The following is a 17,732-nucleotide window of genomic DNA, read 5'->3' as shown; positions in this document are numbered from 1 at the left end:
ATGATATGTTTTATAATGATTGATCATTAAAGTGTTATCAAAGCTGGTAAAGGTGCAGCTAGTTTGAATGACTTTGTATACTGCAGGGTAGCTTGTATTTCACATCATTAATCCACATCTATAAAGTAACTAAAGGTAATAAATACATGTAGTGGAGTAAAAGTATCTCAAAATGTTACTTAAGTAAAGTACTTGAGTAAATGTACTGAGTTACTTACCACTCTGTCCAGATTACAGCGTGTTTCACAGAATGAACTCTGACACACTGTTGGAAGTCATAAGCCTTTTTATTCAGTGTAAAAGTCAAATCTTACAAAAATCACCAGATAAACTTTCACAGCCATGCGGAAACATTTTGTAAACGAAGAAGCCATCCATCACAACCGATAACATGATCCAACATTTGGCTTTATTTACAAAGTCTATCAAAGCTCCATCACAGCACGAAGTGACCATATGAAAGGAAAAAATGGTATACACTATCAAAAAGATGTACAAACTTTAAACTGCAATCTAATAATGTACCTCGGGGGTCAGTGTTAATATCAATAGATTTATAATTATTAACATAGATCTTTTTTTTTTTCATTTGTATCCAAAATATATTTTCACCATAACCCTCTCAACTCACAATTATTTTCAGACAATATTAATCGCAATACATTAAGTCATTTTTATCAAATATATATATATATAGCACCACGATATAATGGTTTAATATAATTGGGGGAGGGGAGGGGGGGCTATCACTTACAAAAGACCCGTGTTAGTATCCAAGAAAAAAAACAATGATATAACCACAGCCCGCTCCTCACACGTCTCTTTGGAAGCCCCTCACCACCAGGGGAAGAATCACAACTAGCATTAGCCAGTTAGCATGTAATGATGTCGTTTTTCATGAGATGTGGCCCTAACCTAACCTAACCTGAATTCCAAAATGATAAAAGTGGGTCAACGAGACTAAATACTTCATCAAAATTATGAGATGGCCAAAATGGCCAAGTTGTACGATGAACTAAAGGTTTAGGTTAGGTTTTTTCTTTTTAAAGGGTCAAAATTACGAAATTTGAAAAACTTAACAATAATTGTGGTCCGTGGACACCAAGAAAACTGCGTATTTGGTACTCAAAATAATATTCAAAGTATGTATGAGCCTAAATGTTGCCTTGGTAACACATTTTTAATTGGCATCTCATCATTTTAAATTTCTTTAAATCTTTTTTTCTTCTTTCATTTCTCGGTGGAAAGGGGCTTCCATATTTTCTGCTGACAGAGCAAGAGCAGGCTGGAGAACAAACAACAACAAAGAAACACGACATCAGCACGACATCAGCACAAAGCGTTCCTCTACATGCATTCACATGATCAACCATCCCAGCTACTGAACCCAAACACCAACACTCAGCTACCCGTGATGGACGTCAAACGTGTTCCATGTTTAGAATCGAGGATCAGGGGGAAACAAGGAAGTTAAATATCTACAAGGAAAGGTGAGAAACTGAAGATCCAAAACAGTGTTGATTGTGCATTTGATTATTCAGGGTTACTAGAGGGTAGCAGCAGTTAGTCCATAGAACAGTCTTTTTCTTCTCTTGTACTAAGATATTAATGCAGTTTGGTCATTACGTTTTTCTGCCTCCAACATGATGGAGAATCACTCCTGTGACAGATCCTAACCTGAACCTCCGATGATTGTGAGACACGGTCTGTTATTGCTCATTTGGTCTGAGAAGCCTTCAGCTGAGCTCCTATCATTCTGCTCAGAGACTTCAAAACAAACTGGTGGTGAACAAATCTCACATCTAGTAAGACAAGAAAAGACACACATCACTCAGATGTAGAATAAGGACATTAAAAAGCTACAAAACATGAACAGAAATACATCAAATGCTTCGTGAGATAAGACCTTTTTTGCTTGAATTGTATGGAAGCAAATAGCGCCATAATAATTAAAACTATGAAGAAAATGAATAGCTGATGTGAAATGTAACCACTATTGAAACTGAATGTCACATTTAAATAACACTGAATTTATATTTATATATATTGATTTCATGAATTGTGGGCTCTGAAGTCTGAATATGTTCAGCTTGAACGTTGCGATTTACCCCTACATCTCAAAATATATTTATCTTGTGGGGAAATAACTTTTTTTCATTTCATTATTCAATTATTAGTTCATTCTTTCTTTTTTAAATCTTGTTCATGATAATAATAAATGAACACAAGATTAAAGTCTGACTTTTACTATAAATTGTATATTTAAAAATTATTGGGATAAAATGTTTTATTGTCATTTTATAAATCCTTGAAGAAGAAAGAATTGCGTTAAATCAAAATACAAAGATTGGAATTAAAGTCAGGTTCATTCAGACAGCAGGTCAAACAGCTGCTATAAATGAACTCAGTGGTATTCATGCTTCAACATGTGTATCATATAGTGGGTACATTTCACAAGTTCTTTTTCATTTGCTTCAAAGCTCTGGGATTATTATGGCACTTCCTAGCTTCCATACATCAGACGCAGATGATGTAGACTGAGCTTCACAGACTTCCTGAGAATGTCCCCATGAACCTTACTGGTAGAGATGATGGATTTAAATCAGACAGCCAGTACTCTGTATGTGAACCCTCGCTCACAAAAATCACAGTTATACAATAGCATTTTGTTAAATCCTCTCATATGTTAATTATATTAATGTAGTGATCATGACATTTGACGGTGCTATATGTTTTATTTCACAAAATTATATGCCATCTATTATTATTGCATAACATTCAAATTAGAAGACTGACTTATGTGCTGTGATAAAATTCTTCCGTGTTTGGTGTGTAGTCTTCAAGTGGAGTGTGTTTAGGAAATCATTTTCATTTGCATATGCTAACAAACACAGTCTGTTTCACACTGTTTGAGCTAACGTGGCTAGCATCAGGAGGTAGAAGATAATCAGCTGCAGAGATCTAGCTCCAAGAAGAGTCAAAGGAATATTGTCATGGAGCTCCGACTTATCAGGACTCCATACCATCATAGTCATGAAGAATATATATATATATATATATATATATATATATATATTTATGTATTTATGTATTTATGCCACTTGTTGATCCTGCGGTGTAATGTGAGGCTGCCCTCAGAGTATTGGAAAGCAGTGCATGTTTCATTATGGGCAGACCTGTTATTGTGTGGCTCAGGTGATTCTAAACTAGCTTGCATACATATGGCTCCGACATGAGAACAACCTACACAATACAACAACATGAAGGATTTGCATATTAACCTAATCAAATATTGAACATATTTCCCATTTGGACAACCTCTTATTTTCAATGACAGAAACCAAAGCTTGATGCTACAATGGCTCAAGTATAGTCTGCAGTTTGCCACATCTCAGCATCAGAGTCAATCAATACAATCATTGAAAAGCAATTATGCATTTACTTTCTTTTTCCATCTTCAAAGAAATGTATTGTGATAAGTGAATATAATATCAGTGTGCCATCGATAACATACAGTGTAATCCACAGAGCTGCCGCAGATGAAGGCACGGTGCGGTTGGTAGTTCTTTAAAGAGAAATCTATTCTGATATAGCACTTTGAAATCCAATTCAATCTATATAAGGAAATAGAAGTATTAATACATTTCTATCTAGTTTTTTAATGCATTATAATTGCTTTCTAGAATGAATGAATTGACTCATGTTATGCTGATAGTGTCTATAAATCTGTGGCATACTGCAGACTGCACAGAGGTGAGGGGGGGCTCCACATCATCCACACTGTACATGTTGCAGTGTGGACAGTGAGAACATGTGAGAGTGTGTACCCATCATACCAGTAAGGTTTCTCTCTGATACACACACCCTGCAGATCACCTTTCATCTCCACAGCTTCAGCATTCCTGTTCAACATCACACTGAAACCGTCTCAGCAGCAGTCGCTGTGTGCGAGTGATCACTGTGACCTCATCAGATGGGTGTGCTCCTGATCATCTTATGCCAGGCTAACCCTAGATCATGTCCTCTATAGTGATCTACAGGCAGCTGCACTAGCAGGACAGCAGAGGGAAGGTGCTAGTCTGGGGAATTGGAAAAGTTCACAAGTGGAAATAAGAGTTGAATTGACTTAATATAGCTGCAGGATATTCACAAGTGGAAATGTACAGTTAGTGAAAGCCAACTGTACTGTGCCAGATCTATGTGATTCAATGGTGATTGTGGATTACTTTTACAATTTAACAACAATTTTACAATCCATTTGAAAATCAAAGTTTTGTGTCACCTTACATCTGTCTGAAATAACCCTGACTGTGTATATATATCAAAGTATTCATCAACAAATAAAGTATAGTAGTAGATGTTTTACATCATCTGTTTCATTGTGCCGACTTTAAAGGATCCCAGGTGTTACCATGAATGATTTTGTGATTTATTGATATTGTTGTTTTTGTGCCCTAATGATTGAATCAGACATTTCTGAAGCTGTGGAAATCTCCTGGCTGAATGTGTAAGAATTGAAATCAAAAAGAGCAATATGAGTGACGCTGAGCAGCACTGTACTAAGATCTCTCTCTCACCACAGTCACATCTATACTCTGTACTTCTATTTGAATAGGTCTCCACATACTATATGGATATAATCACTTTATGAAACAATGCACATTAAGGTTCCCACACAGCCACCAAAAATGCAGATGCTAAATAATTACATTAAGACGAAAGCAACTCCAAAATCATTACCATATAAAAGAAAAGAAAACTTCAAGTACTATTAACAAAGTATAAGTCCAGCTGGCAATATTGTTAGAAGGAAAAAATGAAAATATACACAACTCTGTGACGGCCAGCCTGTCGGCCGCTCAGTGCCGACTCACCTGAAAACAACACAACGGAAATACAACATTAAAGACCTGGCTCAATTAAAGGTTCTCACAGTTTCTGCAGGTCTCTGTGCACGGCCCAGTGTGGCAGAGGCAGGGGGGGGGGCTGTCGACACGCAGGACTCCCATTTCTGTGGAAAAAGATCCAAGTATCTCTCATCTGATTGGATGTTAAGACAACATGATGTCATCCGTAGGTGGTCCGAAGAGAATGCCCGAACATGTGACCCAGGTTTAGTGAGTGATGTGCAGCTACAAGGTTAGAAAACGGTTCTGAGAAATCCTGAAGGGGACACCCCCCTGAAGCCTGGAACAGCCCCCCCTCCTCGTCATTTCCTGTACGGACTCCATGAAGGCCTGAGGCGTTGGTCTGAGTGTGGTTTGAGGCTGGTTGACTCTGCACCTCCCTGATCCTCCGTGGAGGGGTCCCAGAGGGGGGGTCCCAGAGGAGAGTCCTGCCCCCTGCTCCTGCTGGTCCTGCCCTCAGGGCTCCTGTTTGATGTAGTAGCTGCCGGAGCCGTTGCTCTCCTGGTCCGAGGTGCCCTGTGAGAAGGTGAACTCGTCCACCTCCGCCGGGTCCTCCTTCATCCTCAGGAGAGGCTCTGCAGACAGGGGGGAGGGGGGGGGGGGGCAGGCAGGGGACATTACATTACATTTAGTTGACTCTTTTAGCAACTTACAATCAGAGGTGGGAAGTAACTAAGTACACTTACTCAAGTACTGTACCTTAGTGTCATTTAAGGTACTTGTAATTGATTCGAGTATTTCTGCTACCTTGTACTTCTACCCCACTACAATTCAGAGGTACATGGTGTACTTTGACTCCACTTCATGTATTTAATACCTTTAGTTACTTTACAGATGTGGATGAATGATGTGAAATCTAATCAAGTGTTAAATCAGACTTTAGTTCCACCTGGAGTAAATCCACAAGCTACCCTGCAGTATACAAAGTCATTCAAACTAGCTGCACTACTTTTACTTGAGTAACATTTTTGAATGCAGGCCCTTTACTTGTAACACAGTATTTCTACACTCTGGTACTTCTACTTTTACTCAAGTACAAGATCGGAGTACTTCTGCCACCTCTGCTTACAATAAGTGTATTCAACCATGAAGAAACCACTTCAAAACAAGAATCCTGCAGGTATGTATGTATGTATGAAACATTTTCTTAAGTGTATAGATACATATATATATTTTAATGTAATGCTTGTTGATATGTAGATATGCGCTGCCAGGATTGCTTTTTTTATTTCGTTGTACCGGTACAATGACAATAAAGAAAAGATATTCTATACAGAAGGGAAACCACTTGAAATGTATTTATGATGATGTTATGTTCCCCCAGTGGAAGCAGCTGGTGTATCAGACTGTGATGGGAGATATGTCGACTCTCAGCGGTCCTGATATCAATGTGGAGCTTGTTCCAGCATTGTGGAGCCAGGATAGCAAACAGGGGTGTTTTAGTTCTGGGTCCAACTCGCAGTCAGCTATTTGAAAAACTATTCATGAAACAAACATGCTATATTCATGCTTCAAGTGGAAATTCAATCCAGACATGAGAAATTGTACATGTGAGAAGAGTTATGAGGTCGTTTTAAGAAAACAACATGCATGACCAGCAGGAGCCAGCTCCACAGCTCCAGCCCTGCGAGGCCCTCAGAGGCTCTGTGCCCTGCTGGCTCTCCCGTTAGTCCGTACCTGATTTGTGTGTTTGGTGCAGGTGTGTTCTGGGCCGGGGCCGTGGCCGAGAGGGCCCCTGTGCAGGGTAAGGGGGGGGGCTCTGCTCTTCGTCTCCGGAGAAGCTGCTCCTCCTCCTGCCGGTCTGACTGAAGGGCCGTCGACCAACTGGAATCTTCCTCTCTGAACATGAAGCACACTCTGGTTAGCTACACACAGGTTCAGTTCAAACAAGATACCACATGTCATGTTTACATTATCATGGAATGTAACCTCTGGCTGCTGTCCTCGGAGTTCATCTGTCCATCTTTATGGTGATTCAACTGTCATCAGACTCACGTAGGTATCCACTGTGAGCTACCAACAACAGGCCTAAAGCTGCTAAACTAAATGTGTAAAAGTCTGTGGCAGCCATTTTCATATTAAATCGATTGGCATTTGTATACATTTCTATCAGGTAACCCTAACCCTGAGAACAGCAAGTCTGAGTGTACTCATATATTTTTTTCGTTTTATGTGGAAATGCACTGCGAGGATTGCTTTTTTAAATTTCGTTGTACCTGGTGCGATGACAATAAAGGAATTCTATTCTATTCTCTTTCTCTCTGATAGATCCCTGCAGATCCACTCAGACCATGCATTTGATTCTTGTTTCTGTCCAACATTACAGCATAAAGACACTAAATATGACACTAAATACATCTCTCCCAGGCTCATTGCTCCATTCCTTCAGGTGTGTGTGTGAGGCTGTTAGGTCCCCACTGAAACTCCACATGAAGTGTTCTCAGGCACCGGACACTGTTACCTCATAAAATGGGTGCTCTCCTGATAATCTTATATAAGGCTAATCCTAAATCATGTAATCTAGATGCAGCTTTACCAGCAGGGCAGCAAAGGGAGGTTGCTTAAAGGGCATAGTTAGAAAGTGGAAATAAAACTAAATACAGATCTAACACAAACTCCACTTAATATCGGACAGTCAAAATATTCAAAAGAAAAAGCCTGCTGTATTGTGCCAGAGGTTTTTTGTAGTTAAGTAATACAATCATAATAATTGTTCCTAATTCCTCATAGTTCCAATTAAAAACTCAACTTCCAGACTTTTTTTTTAATGTATTTAGTACGTCATGTGTTATGGCGCGTTTCCACTACAGCCCGCAGCCCGGTTTAAGAGGGCTGTGACGTCAGTGGCCCGTCTTTGGTTGCGTTTCCACTTGGCCTAGTACCGGCCGGCGGGTCCTAATTCACAGTTTTTCTGGCCTCATAAAATCGTGGTTCTAGGGCCAGAGACAAAGAGGCTGAGTCGGGCTGAGTATGCTAAACTAGAGAGAGCGTCGCTGGCAAGGGGGCTACAACTACAACAAGATGGACATATTTGACCGTGATTTAATTGTAATACACGTTTCAAAATGATGCCGAAGTAACAACATACTGATACTGGTTAGTAAAAACCATGAATTAATGCTTTGTCAAGTCTGCAGACAGACGGCAGGGGAAAAACCTTTTAAAATGCGTGTTTTCTAAATGGAGATTGGCTAAGCTAACGCAGTATATGCTCCGACCGTCCACACTCACAACAACGGCCTATACAGACATAAATAAAGCAGCGACTGTATTCACCATGACACAGGCAGTCTGTGGTGTGTACTTGTTTAACTTTTGTCTAGTTTCTGAACATATATGAGGAGCTGTGAGCTCTGAGTGCTAACAGCTAACGGCTGTGTTGTTTTTCTGGGGTCCTCTGAAGATCACGTCACGGCTCCACCTACACTGCGTTACTATAGATACTGCCCCAGTTCCTAAACTGTAATGGAAATGCGCCATAAAGTGAGCCAGTCCTAACGAGGCCCAGCCATACCGAGCGGGGCCGAGCGAGGCCGTGTAGTGGAAACGCGCCATTATACATTTTGTAACATGGCAGTTCACAAAAAACACATCACATTTTCATTTTCCTACTGGCAGCCACAGATTTCTTCATAAACTGCCTGTGTTCAGCAAATAGTGTTTTAGCAATAGCCTCATGAGGATGTAACACCAGGCGCCTCGCTCTGGAATATCTGAAGAACACTTTGCACCCCAGTGTGCAGGCCATGTGTTCACAATAGGGATGCTCCGATCGATCGGTCACCTCTCTAAACATGCAGATCGCGAGAGCCGATCGCATCACGTAAAATACACTACACTTTTCTCTGTACGCGGCAAAACAAGCTCGCCAAAATGGCTTCACCGGTCTGGCATTATTTTAAGGTGTCCGAAAAAGACAGTAAAATAGCGGTATGCAACGTGTGTGTGAAGCAGAAATCCTGCAGCTCCACCCGCTGTGACGGAGCGGTGAGCGGAGCAGAACACACACTAAGAGTTAGACCTAACACACTTAGCTATTTTATCTACCTCTGGAACAAGCTAAACTAGTTATACATATATTTATTCTTCACTGTCGGGTCACTCATTACTGGATCAGTGAGCTGCAGGAGATACTGACGGGCTGTCAGGAGAGGGAGAGAGGGGGAGAGAGAGGGGGAGAGAGAGAGGGAGAGAGAGAGGGAGAGAGAGAGGGAGAGAGAGGAGAGAGAGAGAGAGGGAGAGAGAGAGGGAGAGAGGAAAGAGAGCGCTTCTGCTCATTTCTCCCGTGTTATTATCCAAAGTGAATGTAAACTTGAATAATGTACTTCATTTGAATGTAATAATTAAGTTGATTGTTGTTTGTGGAAGCTCCAGTGAATGAGCCCCATTAACTGAGTTTTAACATCACTTTAAATGGAAGATTTAAAGTGATGTTTAAATCTACCATTTAGGCCCCGCCCACTCGATCGGATCGGCGATCGGTATCGGCCGATACTGATTCCGGCGATTGGCCCCAAATTTGGCGATCGGAGCATCCCTAGTTCACAACTACTCTAATCTGTATACGTCACTAATATACTGAGCTGTTGAGTAGTACTATCTACTACAACATCAATAATGTGACACAAGAGGCCCGTGAACACATCTCTCACACAGCGGGCAGAGCTTCAAGCTCGAGTGTATCCAGTTACAGTGAGAGGAACAGGAAAAAGAGAAGGTGAAGGAAGGAAGTGGGAGACACAAATACTAGAGGGATTACTCACTTTTCTTTTGGCCTTTGTACTGCTGGGCCTTCTTCTTCTGTTTGGGTACAGACTGAGGCAGATCTCTGGTACCTGAAAGAAGACCAGAACAAAGGTTACTACGGGACATCTGTTAATACTGGCCTTACTGAACGCCCTGACATCTGTCATCACAAGGGGGGCCCTCACAGTTCTGTTCACATATCAACCATGCAGCCTCCTTATTCCATTTACTCATCAGTGTCATTCTTTGTTAACTCCTTGTTTTTTACAGAATGATTCTGATAAAGGAATCTTTTCATTTGAACTGTTAGAAATGCCAAACACAATTTCCGAGAGCCCAAGGCGATGTCATTAAAAGTCTTGTTTTATCTAACATCAGTCCTAATCCAATTTACTACTACGTACTACGTTAAGACAAGGAAAAGCAGAACATGAACATTTGGAAACCTTAAACTAAAGAATATTGACTTATTTTTCCCTTTAATTATGTATGATGATTTATAATAGTTTAGCCACCGATTGTTTGTCCATGTTTGTTATATCTCTGCTTCTCAACAACTTAAGACTTGCTGTCTGTTCTGTGTTCTGCTACAACAAAGCAGAACTCATACAGTGACTCTCTGGATTTAAATGTGCTATACATTTTCTGTTCATGTGACAGTATGCAATATATACTACCATGTTGGAAGTATAAGGGAAACATTTTCCTGCAGATTTGGCCTTTCAATTCATAAAGAAAGCTAACTTTTGCTCCAGATTGAAATAGAAATAGGCAGCACCCTAACAGAATGAAGTCTTTCTCTGCTATCCTGATTCATGTCGCTCCCTGCCTTTAGGACTATCAGATGGAGGGAGGGGGGTGAAGTTCTTACTCTGTGAGGCGGGGGGTTGCAACTGGTAGCCGGTCAGCTGACACCAGCCCACAGGGTAGAGGTCAGGTGACTCGCAGTCCACCCACTGGTCATACTCATCCTCCCAGCCGTCAAAGTGGATCCTCAGCAGCCGGTGCACAATCCTCGTCACCGTGGCAACACACACCAGCCGAGGCTCCATTAGATCTACAGCCTCCAGCTTCATGCCTTGCCGGAAACCGTGATTAGGAATCTCCTAGGAGACGCAGGACAGTGACAAACAGGAACTTATTTGAATTGACATACAAATAAACATTAGTAAGCTAAACAGTGGAGGAGAACTGATACATTCTAAATCCATTAATCAGATGGAACAAGGGAAAGAAATACAAGGCAGAGGTGAACACATCAGCTTATCCCCATAAGAAATCTGGAGCCATTAAAGGACCTTAGCAGTGGCATTATTAACGTGACATCCATTTCCTAATTCAAAAGTCGCTTTCAAACCAATTGACTCAAATCAATTCCAGCAGACTATGGTGCTGAGGGAAGAGGAGGGGACACTGCTGTCACATGATCAACCAGAACACCATCCTCTGGAGCCTACAGACCTGCAGCTGCTGCTGATCAAATGTAATGATGCATATAAAACCCTGATGCTATTTTTAATTACAAGAAATATAATAGCAGAAGACATGTGACTTGAGAATGACACGACGTTAACACATACAGTGGGACCTGAGCATGACACGACGTTAACACATACAGTGGGGAAAGCATGAACACAGCCTACCTTGGTAAAGAGCTTGACAGGAGCAGCTATTGAACCTGTTTCTCTGAGGTAGTCAAACCATTTAAATGGCAGTTTAGTGTACCCTGGGGAACAGAGTCAGTGATGAGACCAGGACATTCAGAAACACAAGAAAATGTTATTAAACTACTTCTTACCAACGTCACCTTAAGGCAAATGCTATTTGATTATAGAATAATATAGAGACCATGTATGGAGGATTAAAAGTGCCCAAATAAATATGCAAAGCAAAGTCATTTGTCTTCATCTGGAGATGCAAGGGAACAGGTTCTTTTATAAAATGGAGACACATATTCTATCCCAAAATTAAAAACCAATCCACTGTCCAATCACAGCTTGGGGGCGGGATGAAAGAGAGAGTTGTTCATCACTGACACAAGTTGGTTACAGTTATCTGTGTGATTGACTGGTCGCAGGGGCATTTCTATGAACTGGATGTTAAGTTACATCTTGCCTGTATTAAGACATTTAAACCCCTTTAAACAGATGGGATATCAAACTGTTTGCGCAACCAGACAAGACTTTGTATGAGGAGCTTTCTGGCTTCTTCCATTTTAATGTAGCATCATACCGTTTACTTACGAAAGACAAACATGTTTTTTTCATTTAATAATGACACAGTAAACGCATACATACAAATGAGAAATGTAATCCCATGTGTGTTGTATTGAAAAATATCTCTAGAATTTGTTTTATTCAGGCACTTTAAATCTTCCATATCCTTGTGGTCATAATGGAATGAAATGCTCATTTATGAAGGGCTCAAAGACACAGAGATGAGTGTACAGTACCTCTAGGGGGCGTGAGTTCAATGTTGTTGATTTCACAGAAGCCGACAGGGTAGATGGAGGGGGAGGTGCCGTGGTAGCAGAACCAGTCTGACCCGTCCACCGCCTCAGAACCATCGATCCCGATCATGAGGTACCCGTCTGCCAACACCTACACAAAGCCACAATGGCATTTCAACATGAACAATCAAGCTTTTCCTCCCTGACACACAGCATGATATGTTAGTGGGGCCTTACCTTTCTTACAGTGGCTACACATATAGCTGAGAGGTTGAGGGGATCAATGGCTTCTATCTTCATCCCATCTTTGAACCAATCCCCACTCTGGTCCACATCTTTCACCTGATTCACATGCAGACAGAAAGTAGTCAGATATTTGTTGGACAACTAAATCAATAACTGTGTCTTTTGGGTAGTCTTATGTTTCTGAAAGACTGACATGCCTGCATATCAATTCAATACGCAGCAGTAGGACTCCCCCAAACATCAATTCATTGTTTTGTGTTACCTTCTGGAAATGCAGTGCAGGAGCATCAACTTGACCCTCCATTTTCTTTGTGAAATCTGAAAAATAAATCAACATTAAATTCACTTGCCTGAAGAAGATCATGATTTATAGACTGGAGACAATCAAAGCTGAGATGAGAAGAGATTTGAAAGATTCAATGAAATATGAGTGTAACTTTCAGTAATGGACAGCAGCCACAGAGCTTTTTAGTTACAGTGCTACAAGGATATTCAGTGCAGATAACGAACAACAATTACACATTTTAGAAGAACTATATATTACCGAATTGTGAAGTTAGACTGTTAACTACCCATTATAGTTAGCATAGGGCTAAACTAGAAGTTAGCTGAGTACACAGGGGTGTGTTTAAGATTCTCCAAGTGGGCAGCACTGGACAAACAGCATTTCAGAGCAGATCATACTGCTTTTTGTTTTATAATTTGCTCATTTTAATAATTCAAATTTGACAAAGTAGTTTATGATATGAAGTACATTTAATATGATAAAATAAAATAACAGGTCTAAGTCACACAGCCCAGCAAAACAGAAACACATTGGCTGCTGCCTTTGTCGCATATCACTTTATTATACCAGTTTTGCTAGATATGAAAATAGCCTTTCTTAAGATACCTTGTGGTTAAACACACACACACACAACCTCAGTGTTACTGTCTGTTTCCCAACCCACCGGATCGTTTGAAGCGGTGTCCGATGCTGCGCGACCAGCCTATATTATGAATGAGGGGGCTGTACATGTGGCACCAGAAGTCATCCGACCCGTCCTGGCTCTCCTCATAAACCAGCCTGAGGCGCCCCCCGATCACCTGCTCCACCAGCGCCACCCGTGTCCGGCACAGGTAGTTCTTATCCACCACCTCCACCCGCATCAGCTTCTTAAAGGGGAACTGCAGGTTCTCTTGTACCTGTGGTGAAAGATCAATCACAGATCAAATGCCTTTGAGAGGAATTCAGTTGAAAATGTACATCAACACTGATTACTTTTATCAAATCATTCTCAAATTTGGAATTGTTTAATGGACATAAAGCACTATAAGCTACCTGATCTGTATTAAAGATATTGGCACTGAAGTTAATACAAATGTTGAGGCACTGGTGGGTCTTACCTTGGTATTAAAGTCCGGTGGCAGTGTTTTAGCTCCAGTGAGGCGCTTCACAAGAACAGCTTTCCAGTTAGAGTATTTATGCTGTATGGCTGTAGAGAAGATTACAATGTAACAATCATAATATGGCTTAGTGAATAAGACCACAGGCATTCAAGAAGCAGGCAGAACAAAGGCAGAACACTCACTTTTTGGAGGTATAAGAGGTTTGCCACTCGAAGCGCACCATCCCACCGGGTGCACCTCCGGGACGCAGAGATCACACCAATAGTCTTTACTGGTGTCGCTGTCGAAGCCCTCATACCGCAGGAGAGCCTTGAACCCTGCACAACAGAAAACACGTTCATTTAATATCTCAGTCCTGATCTGTGAAAGAAAAGTCATCCAACAAACGTCCATTCAAGAAACCCCCTTACTTGCTTTTTCTACATTTTTCCTGTCAATGAGCATGTGAAGGGAATTTTTGGGAAGACGAGAAGGATAGTGGAATCTTTGAATTTTTGAATATTTGCAGCTCCATTAGAATTGAGCAGAATCAATCTGCTGATGATATGGTATGGTAAGTGTAACGAATGGACTTTAAAGCTGCCTTCACATGACCAGCGGTAAACAGCTCTGTGCCTTTTTCTTCTGGGGCTAAAGAATTGTCGCCTAGCGCTGCACTCAAAGTTCAAATTATTTCAGCTTTCACCTCAACTGCCGCTGACCTTTCGACACGTAACCAATCAGGTTACAGCTGTATGAGGAGGTGCAAGCTAGCAGGGTAACTTTAGAAACAAAACTAACTAGCTGTTTTCACCACAAGGCTCTGCGCCCCACCTCGCCGTGAGCAAAGAGCAAATCGCGTATGATGTGAAGGCAGCTTTAGTAAAGTGGTTTTGTCAATGCCATAGAATACAGTGACAGGGTATATAACAATTGAACTCTTACACTCCGTGTCTAGTGTTACAAATCCAGTGCACACATTTCTTAACAGCTGTCACTTCAGCCCTGCTCGGCCCCTCAGTATGGGTGGGACTGGCTCTAGGTGAGTCTGGAGGGTTCAGTGGCCAAGGTGGCCCCTGGCTCCGGCTGTGAGTTCTGCAACACCCATAGCCAAGACCTTGACACTTTCCAGGGCAGGGGACTCATTTTGTGGTTACCATGTTTTCTAGATGTCACTTTTTCCCAATGTGTTTATTTAAATAGTTTTCCAAGAGCAAACGTTTTTAAATATTCTATCCTTTTAATTCTGGATTTAAATGTGCACCAGATTGATGCATTTCACTTTGAAATGCACACAATGTTCTTTCTAAAGGCTTGAAGTTATAGTGTTAAAGAATTGTAATCACAATATTGACCAAAATAATTGTGATTTATTTTTGCCATAATCAATCAGCACTGGAACAAGAAGTACATGTGTGTATTTTACACACAGCTCACAGTATTAACCTCGATGGGAATATTTAGGCTTTTTAATGCTTTTACCATATTTTGATCTATATTAGACTGTGATACAACCAATTCAAATCATTACAGCACTTTTTGACAGGGAAAAAGCACAGAAAGAAAAGAGAAACTGAATTTTCTGGTACACTTTTGGATAGATCTTTCCATTAACCAAAAGTCCTTCAGCTATCTGAAGAAATGTTCTTACCTGCTAGCTTAATGATTTCTGCTATCCAGTACACCTTAGTGGAGAGGTTGGTATCAGAGTTGGGCACTTCAAGCCTCACTCCTTCCTCTATGCCCCCCCAGCATGTCCCCATGGGGGCCTGAAGCACAGAGGGAGCAGTGAGGTTAATCAGTCAAGAATAACAACAAATCAACTCAACGATTCTCCACAGTTTTTACTTACATGCTTGAAACAGCTGACTGGAGCCCCAACGGTGTCATTGCTACAGATATACCGACCCCAGTCAAAGCTCTCTGCAGGGACCACTGAAGAAATAGGAAACAATGTTTGAGTAACCACACAGAGAAACACTGTTTGTCTATTAAGTATCTGTCGTTTTTTATAACCTACCTAATTTTGATTTGGCCTGGTTCTGCTGACTCGCTTGGTACTGGGCGTAAGCAGCCAACTTTGCCATGAGGGGCTGTTTCTGTAAGACTTTTGCCTTTTTTGTTGGTGGTTTGCCCTGGCAAAATAAAAGCAGAGTTAAATAGTTGTAATAATACAGGTTTAATCTTACATTTAATATTTCATTTGTTATGAAAAACCGTACCTGGAGTCGTGCCAAGATGCTAGCTTTTTTGGAATTTGAGGAATAACTCCTAGAACATGACACACTGCAGAAGCGCTTGGTTTTGGAGTAAAAAGCATCTCGTACTCCAACCATCCCACACATCTCACAAGTGGCTGTAAAACAGAGACCAAAATTCACATATCATCTGGTCAAATAAACAGTATACAACATGATGGCAAATGATATTTCCTAACAAACAGGATTGTATAAAATAGAAAGCAAAACAAAAAGCACAACTAAACATATGTCCATGTACTGACCCATTCCAGCCTTTCCGTCAGGGTAAGTGTAAACTTGTCCATTGTTCTTGATGATGGGCAGGCTGGCTGGGATGGAGGGCATCACCTCGTCCTCGCTATCCTCTGAGCTGGAGCTGCTGGTAGACTCCTCACTGCAGCTGTCATAGCCATCAAACATCCCGAACGAGTCTCTCCGCTTGCGCTCTGAACGTGGGGTGCGTTCAGCCTTCACAATCAAGGACATTACAATAAACATCAGTATTTACAATTATACATTTAACTCCATCAGTCTTGATAATACGTTCTGATATCATTTGTTGTTGGGATGATAAAATGTCAGAAAATAGTGAAAAGGAAAAAGACATCTTTAGACTTATTGTTGTGTCCAAGGACCACATATATTCATTTGACTATCACAGAACTTGAAGGAAACCAGAAAGTTTGCATTTGGCAAGCAGAGATCAGATCATTGATTTTCAAAATGTTAGCTTCAAACTGTAAGTAATTGTTTTAGCTCAAGAATCCTCTTCAAAATGTCGTGTTTGAAATGTTAGCGTTAGGTGTGTGTACAGTTACAGTTTTCCATAGGCTATATTTTGCGGACTCTTTAAAATACAATTAGCTTTGGAATGTCACCTAGGAATCAGGCTGCCACAGAGAAAATGTTTTAAAAAATGTAACAAAACAAATGTTCAGAAAAAAAAGTGAATATTAAATTTCATTTCATACGTCTTGCTCACTGTGTGTATGATCCGGAGCGGGGTTTAATGTTTACTGTTGACAGCCTGTCTACTTCCTCCTCTTGGTATCACAGGTGGCATCCTAACATAAATCATTTAAACAGCAAGAATCATGACAGAAAAACAATGCACCAGCCAGTAAACGCACACTGAGCTGAATGTAAGATGTGCAAAATAGAAAACAAGCTAACACATCATCTAAAATAAGGGGCGGCCTTATTGGCAATAGCTCCTAATGCTAGCTAGCCTTAGCATACCTAGCTAGCGGAAACCTGTTTTTCCTGTTTTTATTCAACAGAGCATAACGCACTTTTCATTTGCGTAGCATACTTGCACATGAACATATGCATTTAAAATAAGCGTGGTGTTATTTTGTGTCTATACTTGTTTTTTTGGAGAGTTTGCTCATATTTAACGCTGGCTGACCCATTAGCTAGCTACCATAAGCAGATAACAACAAAGGAGCAGCGCTAGCCGAAGCAAATCCTCTGTAATCAGAGGCTCACGGCCCTAAAATGTTTCATATTCACTCACCAAATCCCTTGTGTCTTCCATTAGCCCTTCATATAGATAACGTTCTTATTAACTGTGCTGCCAAATGCAAATAAAAACCCCTACAGTGGGGGTAAATGTTGCTTTGAAATACCAAAGTCTAAATTAATACTACCAAGCAGGATATCAACAAATTACTCTGCTGCCTCTGCGCATGTGCGAGTGTAACCTACTTTCATGTGATTGGTCAATACGGAATGGAGTTCATCAACCCACACAGAAACAAAACAGTGGACTCACAA

At 40.9% G+C, this 17,732-nt stretch overlaps 1 protein-coding gene across 3 annotated transcripts; it reads right to left on the bottom strand.

Annotated features, from left to right (window-relative positions):
* Nucleotides 1-268: 268 nt before the first annotated feature.
* On the bottom strand, nt 269-17,637 carry mbtd1 (mbt domain containing 1). Of its 3 annotated transcripts, none has more exons than XM_034133120.1 (18): nt 17,473-17,637; nt 16,928-17,020; nt 16,220-16,424; nt 15,939-16,072; nt 15,737-15,851; nt 15,569-15,651; nt 15,368-15,485; nt 13,920-14,054; nt 13,735-13,823; nt 13,299-13,533; nt 12,611-12,666; nt 12,340-12,444; nt 12,106-12,253; nt 11,297-11,379; nt 10,525-10,759; nt 9,671-9,742; nt 6,585-6,746; nt 269-5,482 (listed from the first exon to the last, which is right to left on the bottom strand). In XM_034133120.1, exons 3-18 carry the CDS (start codon nt 16,374-16,376, stop codon nt 5,364-5,366), a joined length of 2,046 nt encoding a protein of 681 aa, XP_033989011.1. In that variant the 5' UTR covers nt 16,377-16,424; nt 16,928-17,020; nt 17,473-17,637; the 3' UTR covers nt 269-5,363. The 3 variants fall into 3 exon arrangements, with proteins under 3 accessions (XP_033989011.1, XP_033989012.1, XP_033989010.1); XM_034133121.1 differs by having other exon boundaries at nt 16,939-17,020; XM_034133119.1 differs by lacking the exon at nt 16,928-17,020.
* Between the last annotated feature and the right edge of the window lie 95 nt (nt 17,638-17,732).

Source organism: Trematomus bernacchii, unplaced genomic scaffold (genome assembly GCF_902827165.1).
Source record: "Trematomus bernacchii unplaced genomic scaffold, fTreBer1.1, whole genome shotgun sequence".
NCBI classification, from domain to species: domain Eukaryota; kingdom Metazoa; phylum Chordata; class Actinopteri; order Perciformes; family Nototheniidae; genus Trematomus; species Trematomus bernacchii.
This window is presented reverse-complemented; position numbering and strand designations above follow the sequence as displayed.